Source organism: Ranitomeya imitator, chromosome 10 (assembly GCF_032444005.1).
Source record: "Ranitomeya imitator isolate aRanImi1 chromosome 10, aRanImi1.pri, whole genome shotgun sequence".
NCBI lineage: Eukaryota > Metazoa > Chordata > Amphibia > Anura > Dendrobatidae > Ranitomeya > Ranitomeya imitator.
In genome coordinates this window covers 109384234-109404213 of record NC_091291.1, presented here as the reverse complement: position 1 = coordinate 109404213, position 19980 = coordinate 109384234, and the positions used below count along the sequence as shown (strand labels likewise).

General features: G+C 41.3%; 1 protein-coding gene across 4 annotated transcripts; it reads right to left on the bottom strand.

Moving 5' to 3' along the window:
* Positions 1–1831: 1831 nt before the first annotated feature.
* On the bottom strand, positions 1832–15184 carry LOC138652095 (arylacetamide deacetylase-like 4). 4 transcript variants are annotated; one of them, XM_069742831.1, is made up of 4 exons: positions 14985–15184; positions 13308–13530; positions 3577–3640; positions 1832–2711 (listed from the first exon to the last, which is right to left on the bottom strand). In XM_069742831.1, exons 1-4 carry the CDS (start codon positions 15138–15140, stop codon positions 1955–1957), a joined length of 1200 nt encoding a protein of 399 aa, XP_069598932.1. In that variant the 5' UTR covers positions 15141–15184; the 3' UTR covers positions 1832–1954. The 4 variants fall into 4 exon arrangements, with proteins under 4 accessions (XP_069598932.1, XP_069598930.1, XP_069598931.1 ...); XM_069742829.1 differs by lacking the exon at positions 13308–13530 and adding an exon at positions 5440–5662 and having other exon boundaries at positions 14985–15180; XM_069742830.1 differs by lacking the exon at positions 14985–15184 and adding an exon at positions 5440–5662 and having other exon boundaries at positions 13308–13462.
* Between the last annotated feature and the right edge of the window lie 4796 nt (positions 15185–19980).

The window sequence follows — 19980 nt, the reverse complement described above, 5'->3', positions numbered from 1 at the left end:
GCGGTCACGTGGTGCCGCACATTACAGTGATGAATATGCAGTTCCACCCCTATGGGAGGTGGAGCCGCATATTCATCACTGTAATAAGCGGCACCACGTGACCACTCATACAGGAAGAACTGCGACGCTGAGAGGATGGAAGCGCCGAGGGAGCTGGGTAAGTATTTTAATGCCAGCGGGCGGGCACACAGGGGGAGGTAGGGGGGAGATTACCGGGAACTTTATTTTAAATACAAAAAAAACCAATGATTTTTCATTCCTTCTCTCCAGCGAACGCTGCTGGAGAGAAGAAATGAATGGGGCTTCAGCACCACAAGCTGGGGGGACAGCGCTTACTGTAGCGCTGTCTCCTGCACGGCACACGGACTGCACACGGACAGCATCCGTGTGCGGTATGTGTTTTACACGGACCCATTGACTTTAATGGGTCCATGTGATCCGTGCGCTCCCACGAACACTGGCATGTCTCCGTGTTTTCCAAACGGACACACGGTCCGTGAAAACACACTGACATGTGGAGAGACACATTGATTTTAATGTGTCTACGTGAGTCAGTGTCTCCGGTACGTGAGGAAACTGTCACCTCACGTACCGGAGCCACTGATGTGTGAAACTGGCTAAGAGTGGTATCTGGTGGCTACCAGCAGCTCAAACCTAACTCCACAATCAGCACCACCTAAGCAAGCCCGGCTCTGTGGCACAGAGGGTCCATGAACCACGCATGCCATCTTCGGGTGTGACACCCCTCCTTTTGCAAATGCTCAGAAAGGGAGGGAAGAAATTATATCAGACACATGCGAGCAGATCCCGTCCACATTTACTCCTGTTGCAAGGCGAGCTAGTGGTACATTTAGTTTTTATGACAAATGTCAGCAACTGCTCCCCCTTGAGTTCAAAATTGTAAAACCTTTAAATTATTTTTCAGATTTTATACCATTAAAATAAATTGTAAATATTTTTTAATTATCTCTCAGTCCACAGGCTGGGCAGGAACTGCCAGAGGGCCTGATGTGGTCCATGGGCTGAAGTTTGCTCAGGTCTGCTTTACCCCTTTAATGAAGGCGCTAATATTCATTTTTTTCTTCCTCTTCTTCTAAGAGTCATAACATTGTTATTTTTGCATCAACATTGTCATTTGAGGGTTTGCTTTTTGCAGGACCCCTTCTAGTTTGAATCACACTATTCATTTTACCATATAATGTACTCAAAAATGGTGAAGACAAAGGAAATTCTGACATTATTTATGGGTTTTGTTTTCTTTACAGTGTTGTGTGGTAAAAATGACCAGGTGACATGATCAGTATAATTATGATGATAAAAAACGACTGTAATTTTTTTATATTATCGTGGTTTAAAAAACTCTGAACCTTGTGAATAAAAAAAAATGTTTATGTTGCCATTTTCCAAAACCAACAATTTTTTTTAATTGTCATCTAGACAAGTCCAGCAATACTTTAACATGGCCAGTCTGGTTCTCCATTATTGAGAAATCAGTGTTTGCATTGATATGTAAAAGAGGATGAAAAGCTATGGTAGATCTGAAGCCTCTGTCACTCCAGCTCTATTTCACGCCTCCTCCTGTTTCTACACTTATCGCCATTCTTTCAGACATCCTTCTACAGCATCAGCCTGTAGGGTCAAATTGTAAGAAAACATACTCTGTGGGATGGATTACCAGATGCCAGTGTTTGAATAGTGTATAAGAGTTGTGTATAGTCACAGCACTCGCCAAAATGACACAAAAAAGCCACCCAAAAAAATATGATATAAATAAATTCATTGATCTCAGAAAATTGAATAAAAACTGCTGATAAAAATCTCTGAAGGAAACCTCTGTGATATAAACCTTTTATTGAAAGGTTACAATTTTATAATAAATCACATCACATAAAGTGAGATCTTCCAGTTTCTGGCATTAGAACACCAATGCACAATTTTTCACCCATACAAGGTCTCAAAGGTTTTTAATGTAAGATACAATATTATCCAAAGCCATCTTTCCGGACACCCCATCAGGGTGATGATAGAAGCTAACAATTCCATGGAAGCCATCTTTAACATGATACCATGTGACCGGGACTCCATTTTCCTCCAGCTTTTTCTTGTAGAGTATCCCATCATCACGAAGAACATCAAACTCACATGTTAGTATGTAGGCCTGTGGTAGTTGTCGGATCACAGAATCATCGGACAGCAATGGAGAACATGGAAGGTCAAAAGCTTTCTTAACTTTCTCATAAACATCTTTATTAAACGGCGCCATGATGTAAGCTTTGTAGCCTTCGACCTTAAATTCCTCAGGACTCAACAACTTACTTAATTTTTGTCTTATTTCAGGAGGAACATGGCTGCCCTTTATCATTTCTTTTGACAAAGAAGGATCATCACTTATATAGGTAATTAAGTAGTATAGGCAACTTTCTTGGAGTAACAATGGGACCATCTTGTTTTGTTGGTACGAGGGTAAATTGAAGTCCGCCATCTGAAGCACTGGGTATATCATCACCTGGGCAAGAGGCTTTGGAATATCTGATCTACCCACAAGAGCTTGACAAACCCCAGCTGTAAGATTGCCCCCGGCACTGTCTCCACATGTTATAACAGAAGAAGGATCAACTCCATGTTCTTGTGCCGTCTTCAGAAAGTGAACTGTAGCCAAGACACAGTCATCAAATGCAGCCGGGCATCTGTGTTCTGGTGCCAGGCGGTACCTAAAATATATATATTATTATTTATTATTATTATACCGCCATTTATTCCATGGCGCTTTACATGTGAGGAGGGGTATACATAATAAAAACAGGTACAATAATCTTGAACAATACAAGTCACAACTGGTACAGGGGGAGAGAGGACCCTGCCCGCGAAGGCTCACAATCTACAAATCAAAAATAAATACTTTTTATTGGACCTTTATGATTAGGGTTGGGTCAATATCTGGATAATAAAGACCGCCATATGCATTGTTTACAACCTCTACCATGTTCATATAGTTTTGAGATACTTTGCATAAGGTATTATTGATTACTCCCGAAGCATGACCCAATGAAAATGAGCCTTGGTCAAGCCATGTCCCTCAGATGCAGAAACATTTTTTGGAGCTACTCCTGTTGGGAATCCTCCATAGACAGACAGAAGATGTTTGAAGCAGACAGCACCTTTATGACAAGTGACAAGTTGTTGCTCTTATTTTATTCACACTGCTCCCCTGATTATTCAGATGTTTATATTTTTAAAATCCATCATATGGTTCCAGAGACATGGGCTATTTTTTGAGTATTAATTTTTATTGTTTTTACAAAGGAGCGTGACTCACAGGATCCTCTGGGGCATGTCTTTAGGCTAATTTACATAATTACCCTCATATGCCACACCCCTTTTATAAAGATTTTGAAAATAATGTCAACTAAAAAGGTCTACATCTCTAGAACTGTTTGGCAGATTAAAAAAAAAATAATGAATGCTCATGGGAAAAGAGGGAATAAAATTAGAGCACCATATGGCCACTTTTGACCTGCTGATAGATAGTCTTTAATTATAACTTGAAGAAATTTTACAGTAATGTTGTGACCTTACCCAACAGAGACGACCACAGCTCCAGAATTCTTCGTTAGGTATCGGCAGAGAGCGTCATACGTGTCTAAAACAAATATATAAGTCATCAGTTATTGGGATCCATTCTCCTATCGATGTAATAGAAACGTTCCAATATCAGGACATATTAAATATCAATCATGTTGATATAGCTGATAGTTGATGCTGTTGGCTACAAGAGAAAAAGCCAGGTATTGTAGACTAGATTGTGGCCTGATTCTAACGCATCGGGTATTCTAGAATATGCATGTCCGCGTAGTATATGGACAATGATGATTCTAGAATTCGCGGCAGACTGTGCCAGTCACTGATTGGTCGAGGCAACCTTTATGACATCATCGTCGCCATGGCAACCATTATGACATCTACGTCGATACTGTGCCCGTCGCTGATTGGTCGAGGCGAATTCGCGGCAGACTGTGCCCGTCGCTGACTGGTTGAGGCAACCTTTATGACATCATCGTCACCATGCTGTGCCCGTCGCTGATTGGTCAAGACCTGGCGGCCTCGACCAATCAGAGACGCGGGATTTCCAGGACAGACAGACAGACAGAAAAACCCTTAGACAATTATATATATAGATATGTGCACGTGGCCGTCCCCTGCTTCTCCTTTCCTTTGTGATTATTGTTGCTTAGTAGTGATGAGCGAATATACTCGTTGCTCGAGATTTCCCAAGCATGCTCGGGGGTCCTCCGAGTATTTTTTCGGAGATTTAGGCTTTCTTTGCCGCTGCTGAATGATTTACATCTGTTAGCCAGCATAAGTACATGTGGGGGTTGCCTGGTTGCTAGGGAATCCCCACATGTAATCAAGCTAGCTAACAGATGTAAATCATTCAGCTGCGTCAAAGAAAACTAAATCTCTGAGCACTAAAAAATACTCGGAGGACACCCGAGCGTGCTCGAGAAATCACGAGTAACGAGTACACTCGCTCATCACTATTGCTTAGCCTTTACTGCTCAATGGGGTCACTCTTTTTCCCTGAAAGGTTGTTAGGGGGTTGAAAAGTGACCCATCACCCGCTAAGGCTGGGTTCACATTGCGCTGGTGCAGTCCGTTCAACGCATGCGTTAAACAAACTGCACCAATGCTAGTGTGCCTTTTAAAGATTGCATTATGCGATCGCGATAGCGCAGATGTTCCACCTGAGCTATTGGGGACGGACCCGGAAATGCTGCAGACTGCGTCCGAGGGTCCATCACAGAATGACGGCACATCACTAAAGCATGCCGATTATGACATGCGTTAGCGATGCGCTACATAATGGCAGTCAATGGGTGCGCTAACGCAGCGTTAGTGCCGCTGTGTAACGGATGCCATCAGGGCATTGCCACTGACCCAATGTGAGCCCTGCCTTACAAATAAATGGACTCAAAGCAGTGTCACACTCATAATATATACAGTGGTGCACAGATTCTGACAGACAACGTGTGTACAGAGTCATTGTCCCCTCGAAGCAGCACATCTTTATACCTCTATACATTCATCATCTATTGAAATGAGCCATGATTGGTTATTGGTTATATGTCAGACTCAAACAGAAAAAGTCCCAAAAAGGCCCAAAATCTACTCCAGTGGCAGCATTGTAGATGAGATTGTGGATGAGTTCTCATTTACACGATGCAGAGAACTTTTTAGAATTCGAAATCCAGATTTTCATTTTTCCAGTAAAAACTTCAAGTTTTTTTTATTTTTTGCAGATTTTGCACTGTTGGATTTTACCAACATCCTGTTTGAATATACCCTACAGCCGAGTGCATGAGCCTTTAGACAAATGAATAAGTAAGTGCGTCCCTTCATACAGTGGATCAATCTTTAAACCACAGAGCTTGATTTACTTACTAATACTCCCCAACATGAATCCTCCTCCATGAAAGAACATGATTCCTTTTCTGCCACCAGCTGAAGGAGATCGGGGCTGGTAGACCCTCACCGGCACTCCTCCAAATTGTAAGTCTTTTGTGAAGATCTCTGGATCATCCTTCACCTTAGGCATTAATATTATTTCTAGAGAATTAATAAACCCTGCAATGTTCCATACTCTGAGTTTGTCAAGAGCTTTTCCCTGTGGAGCAAAGAAAAGAAAAAGTGAAAAAGTAACCTTATAGGTAATGTCCATTCTACAATCAGTTATTATAGTAGAACAACTACTATTTCACCCCTTAGCGATTGCTGTGCTATCACTTTATGGCGTGGGCTCAGGAGCTGAGTCTGCTCCATTCAGTGCGGGTCCTGCCTGTTTACGCTGCCTCTGATGTATGTCATTGGCCCTGTCTGTATCCTGCAGTATATTAGTATTGTAGCCAGGTATTTAAGATCTCCTGTGAAGACCAGCCATTGTCAATTTCACAAAATAATGCAAAACTATAGGACTTGGGGTACTAATTATAAATGTAAAAAATATAAAAGGCTTATTCCCATAGAAATCAATGCAGCCACATCCTGAATGAGGCAGAGATGTGTGCAATGCATGCTCAGCCTCCTCTCCATTAATTGTCTATGGGACAGCTTAGCAAATATATTTTATGTTGAATTTTTTTCAGGAGAAATAAGACTTTTCATTGATAAAATATTTTGAAGGAATTCTTCTGTCAAAAAAATCTTACAAAAATTGAATAAAAAAATGAAAAATGCAAGTTTCTTCAATATTAGTGTAATTTTTTTTTTTTTTTAACCAAATATAGTTTTTTTATGTTTGTCTGTCTCTAGATTGATTTCTGTATTTGCTCAGATTGCACGACATCTAATATGCTGGTGTATGTCATAATCTTAAAAATAACAATTGTCTAACAATTTTTTTAGTTTTTTTATTTCCAATGTAAGAAATAAAAGGAAGGTCAGGTCATTTATATTGCTGAGGCCCTAATCCTAATGTCAGTTCGGTTTCGGAAAAGACTAAATAATATAACGTTTATTGTAATCTGTGTGTTATATTTTTCTTTTTCGCAGGTGAGTTTTTCTCGGTAATTATGGCTTTCTCAGCAGGTCCCAGTTTCTCCTCCACCTTTATTACAGATTAAGTTTATTAGCAAAATTTGCACATTTTCTGCTATTTGCAATAAACCCATGAAACAAGAACAACTAAGAATACAACTAATGTAACAAAGTTTCTCCAAAATCAGCACAAAATCCACTTTTACTGGTTACTACATGAATTATTCATGGAGCGCCCCCAGACACAGGGCCACGAGTTCTCGGTACCGGGCCTCTCTGATTCGGTTCTGAGGCTGTCACGGTGGCTAGACCCGGTCCGTGACCCTGCTAAGAGGCGTCCAATAAAAGGTGATGGGAGTCTGTCAAGGTTTCGTGACGCCACCTGTGGTGTTCGGTCAGGGTGACCGATGCTGCTGTGGGGTCCGCTGGGGTGATGGAATGGCAGCTGGATGGTATACCTTCCCACAGGTGAAGTGTGTCCCCAGGGCTTCCCAGTAAGGTGGATGGTGATGGTGTGAGGTGCAGTCAATAACGAGGACACAGGGTTGCAGTCTCTTTACCTCTTTACTGAAGACTTCAGGATCCTCAATCCAGAGCACGCTTAACAGGGCTATCTGAGACCGGCCGGTCCGATGGGCACATCCAGAGTTCCCTTTGCAGGTGGAAATCAGTGCCTACCAATAGCGCCTGTGTGTTGTAGTGCTACCCTGCTGAGCATTCGGAATAGTCCTGACAACTGCTGTTCTCGTTCATTCGTTCTTTCTAATTCTCTCTCGCTTGTTCCAGATGTTACTAGTTTCTCGTCCCCCAGTATGTTATGGCTAGGACGCACCTGTATGATGGGAAGGCTCGGAGCCCTTCCGGGACCCTAGAGACGCCCCTCTCCACGCGTTGCCCCCTATGTCTTCGTAGGAAATTTAAGGTAGACAGCCAACCTATAATTAACTGTCCTGCGGAGTTCGAAGTAAGGCCTGAAGTCAGTTACTCCCGCGGTGTTCCGGCCACCGGCTACGCACCTCAGTTGGATGTTGCCTCGGTCTCACGGCACGACTCTTACTGGCTCTCCTTTGTGCTTGATCTCGTTTACACAGTTCCACAATATCCTTCCCTTCGTGTCACTTCCTTAGGATACCGCCGCGGGGTGTGCAGGCGCGGTTCCGTAACGTTCTGCTCTGTTCGCTAGGCACCTGCCAGGTTCCCACGCCTGACAAGGACACCCCTGTGTCTTCTCCCTGCAACACCCCCTGCCACGGGATGTTGCCTGAATCCAACCCAGTCAGCTTCTGACTAACTTCCTATCCAACCCCTAGTTTTACCAGTGTGAGGAGTGGCCCAATAAATAAAGCCTTTTGCTCCCCCTAGTGGCCAGAGTGTGAAGTGTAATGTGTGCTGGTGATACCTGGTCAGTAGAATTCCTTCAGTGCCATCAGACGTACCATCACTCCCCTTAGTGGCAGAGTGTCATACTGCAACGACCAGATCTCTGGGGCGCTGCATTCACCTTCATTACCAGCCTCTTTAGCACTTAGCAGATCCTCTCTGGCTGTTATAACCTGCTACAAGCATGGCGCATAGCCAGACGTTAGGTTCCGGCAGCATTCCTGAAGAATCTTAGCCAATTACTCAAAAACCATAAAGTGAGTGCAAAAGACCTGTCGCAAAAAAACGCATGAAGTGAAAAGAATTAGCTGTGGATTCCTGTAAGAACAATGTAAAGGAAAGCGACCACTCATTTCCACATGAAAAAACAGCAAAAAAAAGTAAAAATCAGCACAATTTTGCCTCCCTTATATTAACGGATTAGTAAAAAATAAATATTTGCCAGTTCCATTGTGGCACTACCTGAACATGGCCTTTACATGCGGTTGTCAATGAGGTTTTTTCTGAAGTTTATGGGGTAAATTGTTGCAAAAGATAAAAAAAAAGTAAAAAATAAATAAAATTGTAAGAAATGTAATAGAGCAAAGGGTGGAGATAAAACAAGCACCGGAAAAAAGGAAATCTTCACCTTCAGACTATGGACTCACCAGGAGGAATGTGCCAGTGACAAATGTATGGAGTGTCTTCAGCATTTTAGGATTTGCAATCCCCGGGGGGTACTCTGCTTTTGAGGATTCATACCAGGTGACTCCCAAAAATGTCAAAAGACACAAGACAAGAAAAATGCAGATTGCACAAAGCGGAGCAGCCAGTACTCCGAGCATTCTCGCAGATTTCCTTACTCATGTCTTCACTTCCTGGCTCCTACCCATAGTAATTACCGGATAGCTGAGGAGGCTCTTAAAGGGGAAGTAGCACTAGAAATTTATAGCAATATATTAATAGTATTTCAGTCCAAATTATAACATTTTTAAATCCCAAAATAACATTTCTGCATGGATCCTACTGATAACATTTCATGCCCCAGGGCCTCTGCTCTTCCCTTACCATCTCGACACAGGCATATATTTAACCCCTTATGCCCAGGTCTCTATGTCATTTAAAAAGGACTAGTTTGCTGCCCCTATGTAGTAACATTTCTATTTATTTTTTAAGTCATAACTCTAGATCATTGAGCTGTTTCTCTGTTTTCCTGCCTATAAACCTATACATTTATTGACAACTGGATGTTTGGTTGAAAATCTAGCAGACATGTCAGATTTTGATCTGAGGGTGAAATCAAAAGCGGCAAGTCTATGGGTCCATGAAAATATCTGGCAGTGCTCAGATGCCTTATCAATGGGGTCTGATATTCGCAGACTGTCAAAATGAAGAAGGTGGAGAAACGTTTTTTTTTCCAGGTATGAGAAAAACTGAAGACACTTGGTCCAAACTCTGATCAAACTCTGATCAAAATGTGATCCAAAAAAAAAACAGTCAATTTTTCTCATATGTGGAAGAATCGGATGTGTGAATTAGGCCTTACCTTCTACAAAAAAGTTATATGGACTTGGACATTACGTGGATGCCACTTATATGTTTTGGACTTTTATATTCTTTACTGGTTGCTGTAGGTTCCATTGGGTTGCCTTCTTTTTTGCCCCAAAATACTGACCCAAGAATAAAAAAAAGGGCAGGATTTTGGTGCTGTGGTTTTGTAAGAAGGTGTGACATAGGAGACAAGAAACAATGTTTAACCAACCAGAAGAGAGAGAGTTTCAGAGAGGAAAACTTTGAATGAAGAGGAAGAGTTTTAATGACACAGTTCCCGATATAAAAGGCGAGCATGCCAAAACGGGAGGTTTGGCGCCAAGTGAAGGAACTGGCAGGACGTGTATCCAAAAATTGAGGCCGAGTTGACAGGCAGCCGCGGAAGGCCCGAAAGCAGTGGGCTGTGGCCCGCTTGTAAGCAGAATCCGGGCAGCACCAAGCAAGTTCCAGAATCCAGACGATGCCGGTCAAGACTCCATCCACACTAAACAAGTACCGGAATCCAAATGACGCCGGTCACGTTCCAAAAACCCAACCTGCGCTGGTCAAGACCTGGAGTCCAGACTATGACTTGTGGTCTAGTGGCCTCTCTAAAAGAAGCCATAATACAGTGATTTTCTTTAGGACCGGTATCAACCCCTTTATCAGAAGTTATAAGAATGTGTAACAAGAGATTATTGTACTAGCTGCAGGGTACCTGACGATTCTTTGTACATTTTTTATCTTATGTTTCGTGCTGTAATTACCTTTTTTAACATGAATTGTCATTGCGTAGTTATTACAATTCCCACCAGATCAGGGAAATAAATTGTTTCACAGGTTACATCCACTTGTGCTTCCGGTCACCTGCTTAGGTTATGACAGATTATGATTTTACACTTCAATATGTAAGTTAATTATTATCAAGATAATTTAGTTGCTTTACATATTGGGTCGCCTCTTATTCGTCCCATCGCATTTGTTCAGTTTAAGGACAAATTCAGAAGTCCATGAAATATGGCGCATGTACACACCATGATACATGTACTGGCTATGGGTCTCCGACCTGAACTCAACAACCTCATATAGCTCTATGAAGCTGTGAAATTTGGGTCAGGAGACCCGGGCCGTGGCCAGTCCACGTATCATGGTGTGTACACACATCATATTTCATGGACTTCTGAAGTGATTTACACATGCTAACATGGGATGATTTTTTTCTCCAATTTTACACCACAAAAAAAGTATACCAACCTGAAGCAGCCAAAAGGATGTATACAGCACACCGACACTGCAGAGCGCATTGTGAAACCATCAATGTGTAAACTCTGCTTTCTATTCACAAGGCTGCATACAGTGTGCTGTCGCGGTCGCGGTCACTGTCTCTCTGCAGAGTTGTCCATAACAATTCCTGGTACCAGTTCCACATTCTTGTTTTGTGTTTCTGGGTGATTTTTTTAGGCAAGTTTCCGAACAGACTTGCTCCAGTCACACCTCAAGAAGACATCATGTACATATACCCTTATACAGCTGAGAACAAAGCTCTCAACACAAAAATCCCGAAACAATGAGAACGTGACAGGGAATGATTATAGTATAAAAATCAATTTTTATTTATTTCATAGCAATAGTGACAAACATAGTAACATAGTAACATAGTTAGTAAGGCCGAAAAAAGACATTTGTCCATCCAGTTCAGCCTATATTCCATCATAATAAATACCCAGATCTACGTCCTTCTACAGAACCTAATAATTGTATGATACAATATTGTTCTGCTCCAGGAAGACATCCAGGCCTCTCTTGAACCCCTCGACTGAGTTCGCCATCACTACCTCCTCAGGCAAGGAATTCCAGATTCTCACTGCCCTAACAGTAAAGAATCCTCTTCTATGTTGGTGGAAAAACCTTCTCTCCTCCAGACGCAAAGAATGCCCCCTTGTGCCCGTCACCTTCCTTGGTATAAACAGATCCTCAGCGAGATATTTGTATTGTCCCCTTATATACTTATACATGGTTATTAGATCGACCCTCAGTCGTCTTTTTTCTAGACTAAATAATCCTAATTTCGCTAATCTATCTGGGTATTGTAGTTCTCCCATCCCCTTTATTAATTTTGTTGCCCTCCTTTGTACTCTCTCTAGTTCCATTATATCCTTCCTGAGCACCGGTGCCCAAAACTGGACACAGTACTCCATGTGCGGTCTAACTAGGGATTTGTACAGAGGCAGTATAATGCTCTCATCATGTGTATCCAGACCTCTTTTAATGCACCCCATGATCCTGTTTGCCTTGGCAGCTGCTGCCTGGCACTGGCTGCTCCAGGTAAGTTTATCATTAACTAGGATCCCCAAGTCCTTCTCCCTGTCAGATTTACCCAGTGGTTTCCCATTCAGTGTGTAATGGTGATATTGATTCCCTCTTCCCATGTGTATAACCTTACATTTATCATTGTTAAACCTCATCTGCCACCTTTCAGCCCAAGTTTCCAACTTATCCAGATCCATCTGTAGCAGAATACTATCTTCTCTTGTATTAACTGCTTTACATAGTTTTGTATCATCTGCAAATATCGATATTTTACTGTGTAAACCTTCTACCAGATCATTAATGAATATGTTGAAGAGAACAGGTCCCAATACTGACCCCTGCGGTACCCCACTGGTCACAGCGACCCAGTTAGAGACTATACCATTTATAACCACCCTCTGCTTTCTATCACTTAGCCAGTTACTAACCCATTTACACACATTTTCCCCCAGACCAAGCATTCTCATTTTGTGTACCAACCTCTTGTGCGGCACGGTATCAAACGCTTTGGAAAAATCGAGATATACCACGTCCAATGACTCACCTGATTAGATTGGTTTGACAGGAGCGATTTCTCATAAACCCATGCTGATATGGAGTTAAACAGTTATTCTCATTGAGATAATCCAGAATAACATCCCTCAGAAACCCTTCAAATATTTTACCAACAAACATTTTAAAAAAATTATAAAAATATATATATAGATAGATATATTCCAAGAAAAATGTGCACAAATCAAGCCGCAAATAGCGGCTAGGTAATGTGCACCCCGACGCGCGTTCCAGACACGCAGTCCTTTGTCAGGGGGTGCGCGTCGGGGTGCACATTACCTAGCCGCTGGCAGCCTGTGAACATTCTCCTGACTTATTGTAAGTAAACTGGCATCTCTATTGGTTTTTTTGTTTGCATTTTGCACAATATGTTCCTCTGGTGAGGATTAATTTGTCGCACATAGCATTTCACTCAGTTTTATTTTCACTATGATCTGTTGTGATTTTTTGTGAGCTTTTTTGGAAATTCTTTTATGATATTGATGCATATATTTATATATCACTGGTACACACTGGCTTTTATATATATACATTTTTTACATTTTTTATTTACCCCTGGTGTGCATACGTGATAGACGGCCATCTTACCCTGTGGTATATTATGAGGATTTTCGCTATTTGCGGCTTGTGCACATTTTTCTTGGAAAATATCTATCTATATACAGTATATATATATTTATAATTTTTTTAAATGTTTGTCACTATTGCTATGAAATAAATAAAAATTGATTTTTATACTATAATCTTTCCCTGTCACGTTCTCATTGGTTCGGGATTTTTGTGTTGAGAGCTTTGTTCTCTTCTCTTTAGTGGTTTTCCACTATAACTGTGGCACATGTGGTGACCCATTGATTATATTGGAACTTTTATTTTGATCTTTTCATTTGTCTATTATCTAGGTGTCACTACTGTGTCTTTTACTACCTTATACAGCTGAATGGATGAACCATCAGACAAACGAATAAGTAAGTACATCCCTTTATACAGAGGATCAATCTTTAAACCACAGAGTTTTATTTACTCACCAATACTCCCCAACATGAATCCTCCTCCATGAAAGAACATGACTCCTTTTCTGCCACCGGCTGAAGGAGATCGGTGTTGATAGACTCTCACCGGCACTCCTCCAAATTGTAGGTCTTTTGTGAAGATCTCTGGATCATCCTTCAGTTTAGGTTTGGATAATTTTCCTATAAAATTAAGAGGCCCTGCAACATTCCATATTCCAAGTTTATCAAGAATCTTCCCCTGTATGGAAAAGAAAAAGTGAAAAATCGCTGAGACATGTCTGATGTTGACCCAAGTGTTGGATCAAAATAGACAATGCAAGTCTATGGGTCCGTGGAAAATCAGACAACACTCGACTGCCATGCCAGTGCGGTCTGATTTTCAAGAACTGTAAATTGAGAAAAGATAGAGAATGTTTTTTTCTCACATACAAGAAAAAGTTGGATGACACACTGATGAAACTTGGTCAGTTTTTCTTGTGTCTGAAAAAAAAAACCGTGAATGAGAGCAAGGAGAAAAACAATCCAAGTTTGATCTGTATTTTTGATCAGAGTTTCATCAGAGTTTGGTCAGTGTCAGTTTGTACCATCACAGTTTGATACATTTTTCTGGTATGTATAAAAGAGGTTTTTCTAGTTTCTCCTATCAAATAGTCCATGAAAATTGCACAGCACATGGATCACATTTAAGCGCTATCCATTTTTATTACTAAGTCCATGTTCACACATTCAGTTTTTGGACAGTAGCTGGCAGCAAAACGCGCGTCGGGGTGAGGGGCGCCGAGCTGACCTACAGGACCATTAGCTACCGGTAATGTTCCCTCTCTTTTTAAGAATATAACTATTGTGGGCAGCATTGACTATCTCCCTTACAGCTATAATAGCATGGATATTGCTTTTGATCTTTGGGATAGGTACTGCCCTAGGTTCTATTTATTTGCCGGTATCTGCTTATGAGGGGCATCTGTATGTTGACATTGTCTATATGTTGTTTTACACTGGTCATTGGTGGATCTTAAAAATATTTAGATACAACAAATACACAATCTCATTTACTCGAATCATTTTTATTTTACATTTGATAGGCATTTTGGCACATCATTTGCAAATTATTGTTTATTCTAATCAATTTTGGTACAATACATTCATTACATGTCTCATACCAAAGAATGCCTGTTTTCAGCTATTTTGGAGGAGTGTTCTTTTTCCCCTGTATGTTGCTGCTTGCATATGATTGGTCAACATCATATAGAGGAAAAAAGTACAGATCCCCCAGAGCCAAATCTATGGTAACACCCACCATGGACAAAAGATAAATTATATCCTAAAATTTACAAAATAATATTTCCTCAATATAGAAGACAAATTAAAATATACAGTGCCTTGAAAAATTATTCATACCCTGTGAAGATTTCCATTTTTTTCATGTTACACCCACAAACTTAAGTGTTTTTATTTCGACACTAAGTAGCATAAGTATATGCCTCCCCTCTGTGGTATTATATATCTATGGCTTTCACATTTTCTATTAGGTTTTTTACACCAAAGCTTATTGGGTAAATCATTGTAAGATCACAACAAATAATTGCGAAGAATTAAGAATAAAAAGTGCCCATAACTAGAATTTTGCTACTGTAGTAAGAACAAGTAAGAAAACTAAGAAAACAAATCTTCATTTTCAGGCTATGGACTTACCAAGATGAATGAGCCAACAACAAATGTATAAGTTGTCCGAAGAAATTTAGGATTTGCAATCCCTGGTGGGTACTCCGCTTTCGAGGACTCATACCAGGTGACCCCCAAAAATATCAGAAGACCCAAGACAAGGAAAATGACGATTACTCCGAGCATTCTTTCGGCTTCTGTTCTTTCTGGCTTTCTCTCACTTTCTGGTTTCCTATAATAGTAATTGCCGTGTAGTAATTATAGGGTAGAGGAGCTTTACCTCCTCTTATAGGAGAAGTGCCGCCCACAGGAGATTATAACTGAATGATAATAATAATATTTACATTGAAGTTAACAAATATTCAAGTGCAAACACACCTTCTCTGTACGGATCTTCTCACATTTCCCGCCCCAGCCTGCTGGCTCTTCCCTTGTTAGCACACCCAAAAAGAGACACAAATATTTAACCCCTTAAGCTCTGGGCTGCTTGTCATTTAAAATACCCAGTTGACTATTTATTTACTGTAACTCTCTTTTAGACTTTCCTATGAAACAGGTTCCTATGTGCAGTGCTTTATATTTTTTTTATTTATTTTTCACTCTTAGCTCTGCATTTAATTTAGAAAATTATGAATAAATTGACAACTAGGTCTTACAGTTCAATTTTTTTTCTTTTAATACAAAAATTCACAAGTTGACATGAGCCCCACTGATAGGCTCCAAACTATAATATCATTTAAAATTGGCTGCATTGTCATTATGGATGCAGCCAATTTGTTTGTTTTTTTCGCCTTCTCGTTTTTCCTCCCTTTTTAAAAGATTTTTAAAACATTTATATTTTTTTCATTTTTTCATTTAAAAACATTTATATTTTTTTCATCGACATAGCTATATGAGGGCTTGTCGTTTTGTGGGAAAAGTTTTATTTTTGAAAGACACCATTCATTTTCCCTTATTGTCAATGGGAAAATTGGGAAAAAAAATCCAAGTGCGGTTAAATGGTGAAAAAAAAAAAAAAATTACACAATTTACGTTGTTTTTTTAAGTGTAATTTTTACAACATTAATTGCATTAAAATGACTTTTGAATATCATTCTTCAGGTCAGTGTGATTCTGGTGACATCAAACAAATATAGTTGCTTAAATTATTTTAGCTGCTAAAAAAAATTCAAACTTTGTAAAATAAAAAACTTTTTATTTATTTATTTATTTTATTTTGGAGCTGTGTATGGGTTGGTGTTTTGCATGGGAAGCTGACATATTTTTAATTATACCATGGGAATAAAATACTACATTTTGATTCAATATTTTGTGAGAGGTGCTGTGACATAAAAATGGCAATTTTTAGATTTTGATTTCTCCGTTTTTTTTGTTTTATTACGACAATTACCGCATGAGTTAAAGAGCCTTGTGTGTGCCCTGGACAGATAGACTGCAAGCAAAGTGTGTACAGAGCCATGGAAAGCATCAAAATAAGTGTTCTGTTTAGTTTAGAAAGAAGGTGAAGTACTGAAGAGACTATAGGGAGTCAGGGCAAGCTACAGTCAGGCCACAGAACTGGACAACTGCCTGAATACCTGCCCCATATGAAAGGAGAACACGTTGAACTGGCTGCATCACAACACTGTTTGCTGAATCCTATAGTTTCTTCAGTAGAGAATTAATTGCACCACCCGCCTCAGGGATATTGTCTTCATTCACCTGAATTATTATAGAGCCTTCCTCCTTCAGACTTCTGGCTCTTTATTTAGGGGACTTCAGAACTCAAGAAAACATATACAGTGCCTTACGAAAGTATTCGGCTCCCTGGAACTTTTCAACCTTTTCCCAACGTATCATGCTTCCAACATAAAGATACCAAATGTAAATTTTTGGTGAAGAATAAACAACAAGTGGAACACAATTGTGAAGTTGAACGAAATTTATTGGTTATTTTAAATTTTTGTGAAAATTCAAAAACGGAAAAGTGGGGCGTGCAATATTATTCGGCCCCTTTACTTTCAGTGCAGCAAACTCCCTCCAGAAGGTCATTGTGGATCTCTGAATGATCCAATGTTGTCCTAAATGCCTAATGATGATACATATAATCCACCTGTGTGTAATCAAGTCTCCGTATAAATGCACCTGCTCTGTGATAGTCTCAGGGTTCTGTTTGAAGCACAGAGAGCATCATGAAGACCAAGGAACACAACAGGCAGGCCCGTGATACTGTTGTGGAGAAGTTTAAAGCCGGATTTGGATACAAAATGATTTCCAAAACTTTAAATATCCCAAGGAGCACTGTGCAAGCGATCATATTGAAATGGAAAGAGTATCATACCACTGCAAATCTACCAAGACCCGGCCGTCCCTCTAAACTTTCATGTAAAAAACAAGGAGAAGACTGATCAGAGATGCAGCCAAGAGGCCCATGATCACTCTGGATGAACTGCAGAGATCTACAGCTGAGGTGGAACAGTCTGTCCATAGGACAACAATCAGTCATACACTGCACAAATCTGGCCTTTATGGAAGAGTGGCAAGAAGAAAGCCATTTCTCAAAGATATCCATAAAAAGTGTCATTTAGAGTTTGCAATAAACCACCTGGGGGACACACCAAACATGTGGAAGAAGGTGCTCTGGTTAGATGAAACCAAAAGCAAACGTTTTGGCAACAATGACGAACGATATGTTTGGCATCAAGACAACGCAGCTCAACTGTTATGATCTGGTAATTCAGTACCACAATGGACATAGAAGTCAGAGCACACACAGTGACCTGACAATAACCCAAAAACATAGAACGAGCTCTGAGACGTGGGAACTCTGCTGACCGCAATCCCTAATCCTCTCCAAACACACTAGAGGCAGCCGTGGATTGCGCCTAACGCTCCCTATGCAACTCGGCACAGCCTGAGAAACTAGCTAGCCTGAAGATAGAAAATAAGCCTACCTTGCCTCAGAGAAATACCCCAAAGGAAAAGGCAGCCCCCACATATAATGACTGTGAGTTAAGATGAAAAGACAAATGTAGAGATGAAATAGATTTAGCAAAGTGAGGCCCGACTTTCTGAACAGAGCGAGGATAGGAAAGGTAACTATGCGGTCAACACAAAACCCTACAAACAACCACGCAAAGGGGGCAAAAAGACCCTCCGTACCGAACTAACGGCACGGAGGTACACCCTCTGCGTCCCAGAGCTTCCAGCAAGCACGAGGAAACAAATAAGCAAGCTGGACAGAAAAAAAACAGAAAACAAAAAGCAAAAGCGGAACTTAGCTATGCAGAGCAGCAGGCCACAAGAACGATCCAGGAGGAAACAGATCCAATACTAGAACATTGACTGGAGGCCAGGATCAAAGCACTAGGTGGAGTCAAATAGAGCAGCACCTAACGACTTCACCACATCACCTGAGGAAGGAAACTCAGAAGCCGCAGTACCACTCTCCTCCACCAACGGAAGCTCACAGAGAGAATCAGCCGAAGTACCACTTGTGACCACAGGAGGGAGCTCTGCCACAGAATTCACAACAGTACCCCCCCCCTCCTTGAGGAGGGGTCACCGAACCCTCACCAGAGCCCCCAGGACGACCAGGATGAGCCATATGAAAGGCACGAACAAGATCGGGAGCATGGACATCAGAGGCAAAGACCCAGGAATTATCTTCCTGAGCATAACCCTTCCACTTAACCAGATACTGGAGTTTCCGTCTTGAAACACGAGAATCCAAAATCTTCTCCACAATATACTCCAACTCCCCCTCCACCAAAACCGGGGCAGGAGGATCAACAGATGGAACCATAGGTGCCACGTATCTCCGCAACAATGACCTATGGAATACGTTATGAATGGAAAAAGAATCTGGAAGGGTCAGACGAAAAGACACAGGATTAAGAACCTCAGAAATCCTATATGGACCAATGAAACGAGGTTTAAACTTAGGAGAGGAAACCTTCATAGGAATATGACGAGGAGATAACCAAACCAAATCCCCAACACGAAGTCGGGGACCCACACAGCGTCTGCCATTAGCGAAACGTTGAGCCTTCTCCTGGGACAAGGTCAAATTGTCCACTACATGAGTCCAAATCTGCTGCAACCTGTCCACCACAGTATCCACACCAGGACAGTCTGAAGACTCAACCTGCCCTGAAGAGAAACGAGGATGGAACCCAGAGTTGCAGAAAAACGGCGAAACCAAGGTAGCCGAGCTGGCCCGATTATTAAGGGCAAACTCAGCCAAAGGCAAAAAGGACACCCAGTCATCCTGATCAGCAGAAACAAAGCATCTCAGATATGTTTCCAAGGTCTGATTGGTTCGTTCGGTCTGGCCATTAGTCTGAGGATGGAAAGCCGAGGAAAAAGACAAGTCAATGCCCATCCTAGCACAAAAGGCTCGCCAAAACCTCGAAACAAACTGGGAACCTCTGTCAGAAACGATATTCTCTGGAATGCCATGTAAACGAACCACATGCTGGAAGAACAATGGCACCAAATCAGAGGAGGAAGGTAATTTAGACAAGGGTACCAAATGGACCATCTTAGAGAAGCGATCACAAACCACCCAAATGACTGACATCTTTTGAGAGACGGGAAGATCTGAAATAAAATCCATAGAGATATGTGTCCAAGGCCTCTTCGGGACCGGCAAGGGAAAAAGCAACCCACTGGCACGAGAACAGCAAGGCTTAGCCCGAGCACAAATCCCACAGGACTGCACAAAAGAACGCACATCCCGCGACAGAGATGGCCACCAAAAGGATCCAGCCACTAACTCTCTGGTACCAAAGATTCCAGGATGACCAGCCAACACCGAACAATGAACCTCAGAGATAACTTTATTCGTCCACCTATCAGGGACAAACAGTTTCTCCGCTGGGCAACGATCAGGTTTATTAGCCTGAAATTTTTGCAGCACCCGCCGCAAATCAGGGGAGATGGCAGACACAATTACTCCCTCTTTGAGAATACCCGCCGGCTCAGATAAACCCGGAGAGTCGGGCACAAAACTCCTAGACAGAGCATCCGCCTTCACATTTTTAGA